This window comes from Frieseomelitta varia, unplaced genomic scaffold, assembly GCF_011392965.1.
Source record: "Frieseomelitta varia isolate USP_RPSP 00005682 unplaced genomic scaffold, Fvar_1.2 scaffold_279, whole genome shotgun sequence".
Lineage (NCBI taxonomy): Eukaryota > Metazoa > Arthropoda > Insecta > Hymenoptera > Apidae > Frieseomelitta > Frieseomelitta varia.
The window spans coordinates 82,238-96,607 of NW_025110011.1; the positions used below are offsets into that span (position 1 = coordinate 82,238).

The following is a 14,370-nucleotide window of genomic DNA, read 5'->3' on the forward strand; positions in this document are numbered from 1 at the left end:
AAAAAAAAAAAAAAAAAAAAAAAAAAAAAAAGAGAAAAAGGAATAATGAAGGAAAAACTTGATCGTTAGTCTCGTTTCTCGATGTATGCACGTCACGTGTGCATATATTCGTCCGTACGTGCATATATTTCACCGGCTGATGAAGAAGATCGGTAGTCTTCGTCGACCCATTACTCGATCACCGGGGCCGTTTCTGACCGTTACGCTCTCGTGATAACGTCCACTTAGTGCCAACAACAATTGCATCTGGACACGCTCCTCCTGCCTACCGACTCCTACACCGGGGAGGAGTTGCAACGCGCATTCTCGCCGATGTAAATAAAGTAGTGGAAAAGCTGCCGTCGGTGGCGGGCTATACTATTATAAAATTGGTGATTCACGGAATGAGGTCACGTTTCTGTTAGGTAGTCGTTGCGTCGAACTTGTATTAATCTCGAGGCGGCAGTCGCTGTTCCTGACCCGCGCCGTGTTGCTAGCACGCGAGCAGGAAATAAAGCGCGAAAGAAAAGGAGGCGTCCAAGCCCGCGCCACGGTTAATGCAATTTAACAAATCAAATCTAATCAGGGGCCGTCACGCTTGCGTAACGTGGATCTTCGGTAACGACGAGAACACCCTGCGCGGGATCAACGGGAGTTCGTCGTTCGTCGGCCGATTTTCCGTGGGAAAACTGGCACACGCAAGGACAAAACAAGACCAGAGGCCAGTAGGAAGGAATCGATAGTGGAAGTGTGCCGGTCGCAATTGGTGGACTTGGTCAATGAATGCGTAGCGCTAACGTGCGTTAATTGTAATTCGCTTGTAACTCAACTTGCACACCGACGACCACGACGACGGCTGCTGGTCGTTGAGTCGGTGATGTAATTAGTCCTGTACGTACGGCGTACACCGTCAGTACATCGTGTTCAGTGGGCTGAGTACAGAGTTCCGGGCGATGTATTAAACCTTTCAAGCCACGGAGGAGCGTGTCCGTTACAGTTTTCGACTCCCCCCCCCCTGCTGTGTTCTCGACGAGATACGTCGAGGCAGGCTTCGTGATCCACGTGTTTTGATCGAAACTCGAAACGAAAAAAAAAAAAAAAAAGAGAAACGTGTAACAACCTCGCCGTGTGTGCGTGCGTGTGTTCTTCCTCGTCGTTTGCGCGCGCAAAAAATATTAGACAAAATGGCCAAAGGAGGACGACCGAAGCAGAAACAATCGAAGAAGATAACGTGTTGCGGGTGTACGAGCAACAGGAGCAGCGACAGCGCATGTAAATACATCTGTTCTTTTACGATTCGTACTTCGCTCTCACACCCTAATGTCAATTTCAACTGTTGGCTACTGTTACTCGCTCCGATCGCGTGAGCGATCGTCATTTTTCAACGTTACTTTGCAACGGCTTGAGGGCGTGTTCTTCGTATCTTCTCTTTTCACACGTGCTTTCCCTTAACGATTACTTGGGATAAATTAACAAACGATAGTGGACGATAGGGCGTTTCAAAGTATCTCGTACACGCGCGAAATTTTGGCAAAGGACGGTGATGTCGGTCACGTGGCTCGGGATCATATAGGATGTCATAGTAAATCGTAAAATCAGAAACGATCCTAGTTTCGTAATATGACGTGTAGAGACGTTTTGTGTATTTACATTCTTTATTTAAAGCGGGATTCTTGGTTCCCGACGCCTCCCGGTTGAAATTAGAACGGTCTCTTGAAAATATCGGCGAATGAGAGTCGACATTCCGCTGGTTCTTCTTTCCCCGTTTCGTTTTCACTTCGCTACTCACGTTATTTGCGTTTCTAATTTTGTCTTTATTGATTGAGGCATTATGGAAGTCGTTAGGCATAAAAGAAAAAAAAAAAACAAAACAAAGTATGTAGTTTTGCATAGTACTTTTGATAACCGATGCTTGCAAAGTGATAAGATTCCGGCACGCGACTTTGTTTTCCTACTATAGTTGACTGCGTTAAACGAAAGTTAAACAGTTCTGCTGTAATTTAAAAAAATGTAATCTTACGTAGATTTAACTATAATCATATTAGTTGAAGAATTTTCATTCACTTGTGGGAAATTTGAAGGTACAAAGTTGCACAGAGTGCGTGCAATATGAGAAAAATCTACGAGATATATTCAAAATATGGCAACACGTGTAGATCAATTTTCCAGTCAGATTCGATTTTTCGATATTTTAATTAATTAGACTGCGGATGTTCATGCGTTTGTGCGAAATTTAAAGATACAAAGTTGCACAGAGTGCGTGTAGTATAAAAAAATTCAAAACATGGCGCTTTTTATAATATACGTCAAACAATTTTCTACTTCTATTCGATTTTTCAAAGATTTAACTAATTAGGCTGCCGATTTTTATACATTCATGAGAAATTTAAAGATACAAAGTTGTACAGAGTGCGTGTAGTACAAAAGAATACATTCATGAGAAATTTAAAGATACAAAGTTGTACAGAGTGCGTGTAGTACAAAAGAATTCAAAATATAGCGTAATTTATACGTAACGTAAAATATAGCGCCTTTTATACGTAAACCAATTTTCTACTCAGATTTCCCAATTTTTCGAAGATTTAATCAACTAGGCTGCCGATTTCCATGCATTTATGAGAAATTTAAAGACATAAAGTTGCACACAGTGCGTGTAGTATAAAAAAATTCAAAATATAACGTAATTTATACGTAACGTAACATATAGCGCCTTTTATACGTAAACCAATTTTCTACTCAGATGTCCCAATTTTTCGAAGATTTAATCAACTAGGCTGCCGATTTCCATGCATTTATGAGAAATTTAAAGATACAAAGTTGCACAGAGTGCGTGTAGTACAAAAAAATTCAAAATATAACGTAATTTATACGTAACGTAAAATATAGCGCCTTTTATACGTAAACCAATTTTCTACTCAGATGTCCCAATTTTTTAAAGATTCATTCAATCTGGCTGTCGATTTTCATGCATTTATGAGAAATTTAAAGATACAAAGTTGCACAGAGTGCGTGTAGTATGAAAAAGTCTACGAGATATTCAAAGCACGACGCTTTTTATAACATATACGTACGTAAGCCAATTTTCTATCCAGATTCGATTCTTTTAATTACGCTCGTAAACTGTAAAATGATTTTGCATAAGAAACCTACTGACTCCGTCGGTATTTCAAGTATATCGAAGTAATATAGCCACACACATCGATTCCACGCGAAATCAAATCGCTCGACACCGTCAAACGTTTCCTTCGTTCGAATCAACTGTCATCACACGTGCATAAACGCGCATGTACGCAACGTCTATTTGCAGTATAGATAATCCAACGTCACGGCGTTTATGCAGCACATTTAAACCGGATTGTCCGCAATCTTCGTTCATTCGCGTGATGTACATATTTACGTCGTTCGTCGACGTAACGTCAGCGACGAAGTTTAAACATTTAGAAACGGTGCGTGTTCGATAAATTCGAATATTTCTTTCTCTCCTTCTTTTTTCGCCGTGCAAACCCAAATACCGGGACAAAATTAGAATATGCACGGAAACGTACCGTCGTAGTATGTACGAATACTTCGAAAACGGTACTTGGAGACACGTCAAATGCATACTGCGTAAGCAAAACACCGCTGCGAGGAACTGTATCGCGCGAGAGACGGTTCTGTCAGCGTCCGCGTGGGTTGTTCCGGTTTGGAGGTGAGCTTCGCAAGCTTCTCTATGGTCATAGGAAACGACATTTGGTATTCGTCGGATGGGATTGCGACGCTGATCATCTGACAAGCGTGTCAAAAGCTGTCGGGCCATAAACGACAGAGATTAACGGAGAGGCGGGCGTTGTAAGGCAGCGATCGTGATCGAGCGGGCATAACTACGATCGAACGTGACTGTGATCCTCGCTCGTGACATAACAATGAGACGGACGCATCGGTGACATAAGTCGCGAACGATGATATCGCGAACGTGAGGAGGGGCAACGATCAAGGCCAGCCAGGCTTTTCTTTTAACCTTTAACAGGAAGAAGAAGAAGAAGAAGAAGAAAAAGAAAAAAAAAGGAAAAGAAAAAGAAAAAGAAAAAGAAAAAGAAAAAGAAAAAGAAAAAGAAAAAGAAAAAGAAAAAATAATAATTGACCGGTTTCGTATTTTTTTTCGGGTGTGGGTATTCCATCCGCGACGCGACGTAGAATCGCGGACGAACGGCACGACTGGCTGGTTTGCAACAGCGATTACACAGCAATAAAGGTTTATTACAATTGTAAATGGAGTGTGGCTGGCGTGTATGTGTGTGTGTATGTATGTATAATGTATGTGTGTGACGCGAATCGACGAGAACCGCGGAACGTCACGTTCTCGCGGGAAACATTAGCAAGCTGTTGGGGGGGGCTGTTGAAAAGTGTCAAAACGGCGAGCAGCCAGCGCAGCCGATGCCCAGTCATTGCGATCACCGACCAATATACTGCGATTTGCGGAGTTTTCTCTCGCGGGTGAGTGGATACTATTTTTGATGTTGGTCGTCGGTGCGTTTCTCTCGAATGGCGAGAATCTCGCGCGTCGCGCCGCCGCGCGATGCGTGGAAAACGGGAATCCGATGGAACGTGACGGAAATTAAAAGTGTCTCGTTGATTACGATTTAGCACTATTCTGGTCTATGACGGATGCCCAATGTCCGACAGCTTGTTCAACGAGTGATTACACGACGTGGTTGGTTTTCACGAACTACGCGCGCGCGTGTATTCAGGAAGATATAGGTCGCTGCCTATGAGGTCAACTATTCGTAGATAGAAGCTCAGAGGCTTAGAGAATGGTTTAGAATCGCTTCGGCAGTCTGTCCTTGAACAGACCGCTAAAATTAGAGTACAGTTTCTCCATGTGGCTACAGTGGGCCCAGTTGTTTCGTGTTTCTATTAATTTTAGATATTATCGATCCCGCCGGTCTCGAGCTCGAGAGAGAGAGTACGTTCTCGAGATAACGAGTGACATCATTGCCGGCCAGTTCCTGAATCGTCATCCGGCCGCGAGAGAATGGAGAGAAAAAAGAAAAAAAAGGAAAAGAAAAAAAGATGAGATTGCGCCCGCTCGTATCGACAATATGCAAAAAGAAACAGTCGAGCGTTCACGTTCTCGTTAGTAATGTGTGTATCTTTTTTGGGATGTGTCGCAATATATTATATATATATATATATATGTATATACACGTATAATCGTATAAACTTTCTGTGTTCTGTTCGTACATTTATTTTCGAAGCTGACACAGCACCACGTTCCTAAAATGGTGTAGATTGGAACGATTTCGGTTTGTGCCAGGCTAGTTTAGTTTAGTCTTCATAGCGGCGTTGCTCGAACGTGGGCTGTAAATTTCTCGGCTGACCATTCATTAGATAATTGTGCGTTCCATATTCTTGGCATATCTGATAAGGTATGTTCAAAGTTGTACGTGGCGATCGGATAAGCGACGTAGATCTCAGTCTTGTGAAAAACGCGTTACCGTTCGTACGCGTTCTTATTCGTTATTTCGCGCAGCCGAAAAATTTGTTTCAAGTTCTTTGCGTCTCTGTTGGCTCGAAGCATTTCACACCGCACGTTTTACGATTATTGTCAGAACAGAGGTAGAAATCTAGTGGTACTTGCAAACACGCTCGACGATTCTCCAAACGAATCGTGCTTCTGCGCGGGTGCTTTCTACACACGTGCATACGCGCGTGTATGCGATAATGTAAACGGAAGAAAACGTTTCGAATCGTCGATCGTTCACGTCGCCGAGGATTATTATTCGAATATACAGGCTGTCACGTAACTGGTGGTTAGCAAGCGGGAAGCTGATGATTCTACGTGAAAAAATAATAATGAATAAAAAATGTGGAATACAATTTTTTTTCATACGAAGCTTTGTTTCCGAGAAAGATAGCTTTGAATGTTTATCGAGTATGCGTGCAACTTGATCAAGATTCAACTCAATTATCGGAATTTGAAGGAATTTAAGTTATCAATAAGATGGAGTACCATCGCGTTTCAGTCGTGAAGTGAGAAATTTTTTTAAACGAAAACTAATCGATATTGGATCTCCGGACCTCTGTCGCCGCTGGATTTTTATTTACGGGGTCGTGTTAAATCTATGGTGTATTCTAGCGACGCAGCGAACGTTGAACAATGAAAGAAAAAAATTATTATAGCGTCTGCAACATTGAAACTACAAAATAACACAATTAGAAAATGTTCGTAGCAATTTAACGGGAAGAGCACAATTATGCATGCAACAACGTCACTTTCTTTTAAACTAAAAAAAATTGGTGCAAAGTAGACATTCGACGCCCTCGCGTACAAACATTGGGAACGTTTACAAATGTTAGTAGAGATAACAATGAAATCCGTTGAGCTGAATCTTGATCATGTGCACGCGTACTCGATAAACATTCAAAGTCATTTCTCTCGGAAACGAGAAACTTGGTGTGAAAAAATTTTATTCCATGTTTTTTTTATTCAGTTTTTCATGCAGAATCACCACATGACACCCTGTATATTCGTACGTTTCGCGTAACTGATAACCACGCGTGCTATCTCCGAGCGTAAAAATAAAACGCTCTTGATAAGCTTTTAAGCAGCATTCTTTTAAAAATATATATTTTCTACTTGCAACGAGAATCATATATATATATATATATATATACACACACACATCTCTGTCATTTTCGCGACTCGTACGTTCGACACGTGAAAAAAATGTTCGCACGAGCGTAAACGTCATGGACGGGTCATTGACACATCGTGCGCATAGTTTCATTTTAGTTTATCTATGTTGGTTTTGCCAAGGCTCCGAGTAAGGCCAAGACCAACGACACGAATCTTCTCGAGTACCAAACATAACGACACGAGTATTTAATTTTGCTTCTTTCAGCTTGATTGCGATAATTTCCATGGCAATGACATTTTCCCTTTTGTTCGCTGGCTCTCATGATTTCTTTACGTTGGTGCATAAATCTTTCTCACCACGTTCTCATATTGTTTTCATGCAAGTTCAACGACTGTACTGGTAGATCTTTACGACCTCTCTCTCTCTCTCTCCGAATCTTGCAAAAAAAAAAAAAAAAAAAAAAAGAACACTTCTTCCCGTCGATTCGACACCGGCAATCGTAATAATGATAATTCGCAATTCGTTTATCACAGGTGAAGATCCGATGCTCAGCGACCAACAGCAATACAGATACATGACTGTTGACGACATGAAGTCCATGGGTGATGATTCGATGCGTGTCAACGTGACAGACGACGAGAGGGACAATCGACATTCCGGTGGTAAGCATTACGCGAAAAGCATTACTGACGCACTGTAATCATTTTCTCTACCAACGTCTACACATTACGGGTGGCGTAAATTTTTACACTCTACCGATTGCCAATTTCTTTCTCTCAAGCGAGCTTCGAAAGCGCCACTAAATTATTTTAACAACAAACACGTGTTTCTAAAGAGTGAACGTACAAGAAGGACGTTAGAAAAAAGACAAAATAATTTATTTTCCAATGGGATTTACGAGCTTGTTTGCTCTTGACCAAATTATTCGCGTTCGAGTTTATTTAAGCCGTTAAGCGTTTTGTTTGTATTTCGAGAATGCACACTGGTGTGCATAATTATTTCTGGACGATGACGGATACACTCAGTCGAGAGTAAATCGAGTAAATGATAAATTTTTTTTGGTGTTTATTTGGAAAATTTTATTGTATTGGTATTTACGGTACTATATTATATTACATTTACAGAGTTTGACATGTTATTGTTTGAGAATTACTCCGCAAAGGAAAACTATTAAAAATTCAAAATGTAGAAAAAGGAACTTTCATTTTAAAAAAAAGTAAAAAATCAAATATCTGCGAAATTATCGAGTCAACGTCACTTGGAACTGGAATGAAAGATATCAAATTGAAAAGATCAAGGAAAATTATACGTCGACTAAAATTCTGAAACTAGTCGAGTTAATTTGAATATTTTTTGCGTCTTCTGTTATTATCTTCTGGCTACTCGTCACCAGAAATCCACGTCAACGTTTGTTCGCTCATTTTAAATTTTTCTCTAACGGGTCAGGGCAGACCCGTGACTCTAGTTGAAACAATAATACGACTTGTTAACGAAGGACACAGTATCACAGAATCAGTTTTCTGTTCGTAGAAATACGGAAGAGAATTTCATGGCCGATTTAATTTCATTCAAGTGGACTGCTGTATTTGTTTTTTTCCTTCTTCTTTTTATTCTTTGCGCGGCAGCGATTGTAGAGTTCAACAAGGTATAATGAAAGGTCATTCGAGATGATGGAGGGTCATAAATTAATGAGTCTTGCTTTACAAAAGATGCTTGGAGTGTCGGTTGTTTGTGTCGGCGCATAAAGCCGTTCGTTTATTATTTCCGGGTTTACTCCAATATACATACAGTACCTGTCATTCATATCAGTGCCATTAATTTTCTATTTGAAACCTTGAAGGTTAAGTTCATCTCGTCACACGGCACAAGTTGCGTCTCTGGAGAAAATTTTATTTTTTATATCTGACGAATTTTTTCTTTTTTCTTTTTCAATCGAAGACACGCACGTGAAATGTTTTCTACAATTTTCTCGATAACAGAGAAGCATTCTACGATTAATCGTACAATTTTGATTTGTAGCACCGACGATAACCGAGATGATCACGAAAGAAAATTATCAACGTACAAACGCTGCCAATCTCAAACTAGACAATGTTGATATTAATAGGCACCCAGTGCACGTCGGGTATGTATTAATTTATTCATTTCTTCTCTTGTTCTATAAACCACCACTTGTTCAACAATAGTAGTCAAACAATTCAGGGTATGTTGTATCATTCAATCGCAACTGTATAAATACTGCTCCGAGAAAAACTCTTTTCTTTATTGTATCATAAACTGCTTGACAAAATTTTTTGTACATTTACATCTATACTGTACAGTCTGTCTAATTTGTAAATTTTCTGAAAACTATCGCGACGGACTGTAGTATCTTGCAAAATATCATACAACTTGCCCCATTGACATATTTGAAATATCTGCTGTCTTGAAGTATTTCATCGAGTAGAAGCAAAAATCTGTAGAAGATCTGTCTGCAGTATAATTGAAATATATACATATACATCTCAATTGCATCTGATTTGAAAAGTTCACGAAGCTGTTTGAATTCTTTTTCCAAATTCTCTTCAACTAATCGTCAGATCGATCTTCCCTTTGCTTACGAGAACTTTTCGACCTGGAAAAGTCTGCATCGTTGTCTATCGATTTGATGATTGTTTGCACACAGTTCTGTGCATGCACGATAAATTAAAAAAAAATAAAAAGAGGATGTTTAATCCGACTTCTACTAACTGAATACCCTGAGACAAAAAAAAAAAAAAGTCGCGAAACCGATCTTCACATTGCATGGTTTGTTTTGATACTAAATAATAGCGCAACGTAAATGTGATACAAAGCAAAACTATATCTACAGATTAACACGAACTTGTTGAATTCATATATAAGTCCAGAAAAGAAAACCGTCCAAATTCAGTAAAAACATTTCGCGTTAAATTTCGAAATTCTCATGCTTGTAAAAACGCAGCTCGTTGTTTCGTATAATTGGATTTAAAACGTCGCCTTATTAAAGTATACTCTTCGTTGAGGTTGACGTAATGTATTTCATTGGCTAGGGAGTGTAGTAAATCGGGAAATTGTTCCATTGGAGAGGCTGTTATTGGCGTTTGTCTTGCGCAATTTTTGACACAGAGTTGTACACAGATACAACGCAAGCATACGCAAGATACGTGAAAGGAAAAAACGGAAACAACGATAACGATTTCATGTTGTGAAACAATAATATTGTGTATTATAGTGTGACACGGTGTGCATTGGTGAAAGACTCCCGCTCTAATTAATCCTCTGGATCATTGGCTGATCTATATAATAACAAATTGTGATAGGCAAGACTGTGGGAATTTATATATACGCGAGTTGCATACAATGAGCTCGAATTTTCCGTCTTTACAAAATTCCTTCAACTTAATTTTTAGTTGGCTTCGGCGTGTATATAATTAAGCCTATATTAATAAAGTATAACGAACAAAAAGATATTTTCATTATACGTCGACTTATAATAGAATACAGTGACTGCATTAAAATTTTTAAACGACGAGTAAAAAGTCGAAAATCGAGAACGAAAGTATCGTTTTGTATTAAATATATGGGGTACATAGTGACGACGATCTCTGCGTTGAGATGATAAAACGGTTATTATAGGACATACGCAATAATTGACACAATTCATTGTTACATAATCGCGTGCATAATGATAGCGTAACAGCGTAATTGTCACCGCTAGGACTATGTCATGGAACGTTTTCAAATGGAGCCAACCAGAGAGAACCAAATCAGTAACTGAGCTCTATAATCAATTCTCTGTCACACATCATATCTCTCATAGCGAGCTATTCTTTCTTTAATTTTTCACGTATTTTTCAGTTTTTAATTCCATTCGGAATGTTCAGTTTATAAACGTTTATGTAATCAGCCAACCAGCTAAACAAGAGTCAACCGCTTGGTGCCCTCGTTTACATCCTGTCTTGCTCGTAGCAATACTAGATTATCTAGTTAATAAGCATGTTGTTCTTGAAATATCTTTGGGATGAACGATTCTTTGACGGTGTAAGTAATTTTAATTGGACACCCATGCTCCTTACTAATAACGGGCAGATTGTTACATTAGTTCCAGAACTCTCGTCAGTCAACTAGAAAAATCAGATGAATGCACAGTATCGTGTTCTACTAAACGAGAAAAAGTGAAGAGAAAACGAAATCGTATAAATTTTCATTTTATTTTTATTTTATTCTTCTTTTTCTTTTTTTTCTTTTCTTAAGAATTTGTCAAAAAAAAATGACAACATTTTAAGAGTTCTTTTTTTTTTTTTTTTCTTGAGAGTTTGTTAGAAAAATTACAAAATGTAGCAGTTTCAATACAATGGTGCTTTTGTGTGTACCTCACGTTCACAATGGATTCTCTCTTTGAGCGTTTAGTAGGACAGGATACTTATCGTGTCGGACAGACGACGTTTTGTTCTTGGGATCTTGTTGGTGTGACTTTCAGAATGTTTCCTCCTCGTGTACCTTTTAACCACGTACAAGAGCACATGTGTTTGCACGTACTTGTTTCTGAACATGTAGCGTATGTATTATAGTTTCCCCGAGTGCACAAGTTTCCTAAAACGAACGGCAGGGAAAAGTGCAAGAATGCACGGCAAGAAAGAAAAGAAACCAAAAAAAAAAATAAAGAGAACAAGAATAATCAAGCATGCGCATGAAACGAATTTTTGTTTTCCATCCATAATTATACCAGATTTTGTTCTGAGATCAGAGCGTCCCTAGAGTCCTTAAACACATCGCTGGCAGCTCTTGGTCATACCATGTCGAAAGGACAAGGAATGTGGAGGGACAGGTACACCATATGCCCTTTTTATTAATCTCCTTTCTGTGCTAGGCGTTTTTTCATGTGTAAGACCGAGGAAGACCACGCAATGTACAGGTGTTCTATCGATTCCAACTGGCTTGTGATCTTTTTAGCGAATTTTGCGTTGCAGTTTCATTTGAACGTAAATTTTATAAGGAATCCTACAAAAAGAAAAAAAAAAAAAAAAATATAGCGATTCTTCGAACTTCTTCTCAAGGAAATGCGCAAGAATACTTGATATATTCGTAGAGATAAATTTCGATGATGCGTTGATTGAACAATTTGCCTAAACGGTTACGAGAGAACCTACGAGATTTAGCTAGATTAGGAGTAATTGGAATACTGCGACAAACGTAAAAATAAGTGCTCTTGTAAATGTAGAAAAAGAGTCGTTCGTCCTTCTATTTTTAACGATAGTTTGTCCATTTTGAACACGTTCGTGTCATAGTGGCTGTTGCTTGTGTCATTGTGTCTCCCCCCTTTCCCTTTATGACAAATTTGAGCTATTTTTCTGCATATATATGTATATATGTAACGAAATCTGTTGATTACATATTGTATCGGTAACGTAAAAAAAAAAAAAAGAAAATAATAATTTTGCACGACCAAAAAAAGAAAAATTACTCGAATCGAAGGCATCGATAGTACAGATTTCGGAACAATTTTGTTTTACGTTGCCACCCTAACGTATACCTTTTTTCCGCAGAGTGTGAATGGTGTGGCCTCGTTGCGTCTCCACTATAATACATAATTATTATTGTTGTTCCCTGTTTTTTGTAGTTTTGTATAATAGAACAGTGGCTTGCGTGTGATGATTGCGGGTTTTCGAAAGTCAAAAATGAGATCACAATCATCATGATAAGCACGAAGGGCCAAGAGAAACGAAAAGGTATGCGTACGTGCTGAGAAAAAAGAAAAAAAAAAAAAAAAAAAACAAAAAACAGAGACATCGGAAATGTTCGAAAATCTGTAAAGTTGCGCTAGAGTTCAGAATCTCGACTCCATCTATGTTCGTCATCTCTCATCACCATTTTTTATGAACGAATGGATACTAACGCGTTTTTTATTTTGTTCCCGATTCCTCTCTGTTATTTTATTTGCGCTACTCGCAGAATTCCACAGTGGAGAAAGTAAGTGACACTTCTCTTGAATCTTAGCTTCTGCTAGTTGCCATACCGCATACTTCAATTTTTTTTTTTTTTTGATTATTTATGTTCTTGAGACATTTCCTTTGAAACGCACAATGCCCGTAGTCGCTCAAGTTATCAGTAGACATTCTTAGACGAAAACCGTCAATCGTGCACAATGAATATATCTTCGGTCGAAACCGAAACGATCGAGTTCATACGATGAAGTAGATACGAAAGAAATCTAAATAATAAGAAAACAATTGAAATATTGGTGTCGAGTAAGGTTTACCAAAAGTTTTACCAAAATCGTTCAGTTGAAAATCATTTCGGGAATTCTGAATCTATTTGACGCAAACACGTCATTTTATGTTTATTGGACGTCGTAGCCCGTCGCTGCTAAAATCTGTATAAATATATTTTAAAAACACGACATTAAACAGTTCCGTTACATCATCTCATGCTTGAGCAACCTTCGTGAAATTTATGTACGACCGATATTTTTAGATTACTTGTATATAAGAAATTTTTAGATTACTTGTGTATAAGAAGAAAAGGGAAAAAATGTTATTCGCGAAGGCTTTTTTTTTTTTTTCTTTGCGTCTAAAAATATTTCTAGCGATTACGAATGAAATACCAATTATCATTCACAGCGATTATATTCACTGTGCACGCACTGTATGCGCAACATCTCTGTGAATAATTCTCAGATTCATTGCGAGAATCAGTCTCCAGCACAGTCATCGATCAGCAATCAGTAGGAAGCAATCGGATTGGATCTTCGAATTTCGATTTTAATGACTTTTTTTTTCTTTTCTTTTCTTTTTTTCTTTTTTTTACAATAGTATGCAGTGTTAATTAGTATTGCGCTTGCAGGCATAGACAATTCATGCAACAAAATCCTTGACACAAGCTCACAAGCCGTACCGTTTCGATTCTTAGTTAGTTGATTTAAAATTTAAGTTGCTTCATCTCTCATGTAACTTATCTTTGCACACTGACGCCTTGTAACTAATTTATTTCTTTTCTTTCACAGTTATCCCTCATGCGCCACAAAAAGAAAAAAAAAAAAAGAAATCATACTCAAAGCATACGTGTAATCATTTTTTTGTTGCGAAACAAGTTGAAACGTTTAACACATAAGTACAAGCCGTGTACGTGAAACCGCCTTCAAAAAAGAAATGACACGTTCGAGAATAATTTCTGTTATTATACTTAACTTGACGCTTGTAGATAAAGATTGATCGTAAACGTTGCTTTTCGGCTTGGCGTGCTTATGTGATAACTCAGTCGTCTGTTTTATAATAAATTGGCCTTGTAAAATATTTTTACTACGAGTTTTTGAAAAAAAAAAAAAAAAAAAAGAAATGGAATATTCATTGATTCGCTGGAAAATCAAGTAAATATCACACAGTCGTACAGTTCGAATGTGTACACTTCAATGAAATAGTATATATAATTCGCTTTCACGAGTAACGTTGTAAGAGATGTGTACATAAAAGTCTTCAACACGTGCCGAAAAAGCCGAAATTAATTCTTCAAAGAACCTGATTAGATTAGTGTAATTAATATGCACACACATTTAGTAAAAATATTTTTTTTTTCTTTAATTATAATTGGTTTGACTTAAGTAAAGGAATTAGCATGATCGTATTATTTATCGAAGGGCCAAATGTTCGCACAATATTCGTATGTAACAGTGTTGAATAATGATTTATGAGTCCAAATAATTAGCCCCCATGCAATGATTGCTCTTATTTTTAAATCTCTCTCTCTCTCTCTCTCTCTCTCTCTCTCTCTCTCTCTC

General features: G+C 38.2%; 1 protein-coding gene and 1 long non-coding RNA gene across 4 annotated transcripts in view; one reads left to right on the top strand and one right to left on the bottom strand.

Annotated features, from left to right (window-relative positions):
• The window catches only part of LOC122529128 (ankyrin-3-like), a 71,755-nt gene that overhangs the window by 35,009 nt on the left and 22,376 nt on the right, over positions 1 to 14,370 (top strand). For all 3 annotated transcript variants that reach the window (XM_043654928.1, XM_043654927.1, XM_043654926.1), the window contains exons 19-21: positions 7,130 to 7,258; positions 8,616 to 8,721; positions 11,344 to 11,424. In XM_043654928.1, coding sequence (XP_043510863.1) covers positions 7,130 to 7,258; positions 8,616 to 8,721; positions 11,344 to 11,424 — 316 coding nt within the window. The remainder of the gene's footprint in view (positions 1 to 7,129; positions 7,259 to 8,615; positions 8,722 to 11,343; positions 11,425 to 14,370) is intronic.
• On the bottom strand, positions 1,062 to 4,034 carry LOC122529138. The gene is made up of 2 exons (XR_006306756.1): positions 3,889 to 4,034; positions 1,062 to 1,128 (listed from the first exon to the last, which is right to left on the bottom strand). It is a non-coding gene; the product is annotated as an uncharacterized LOC122529138 (long non-coding RNA).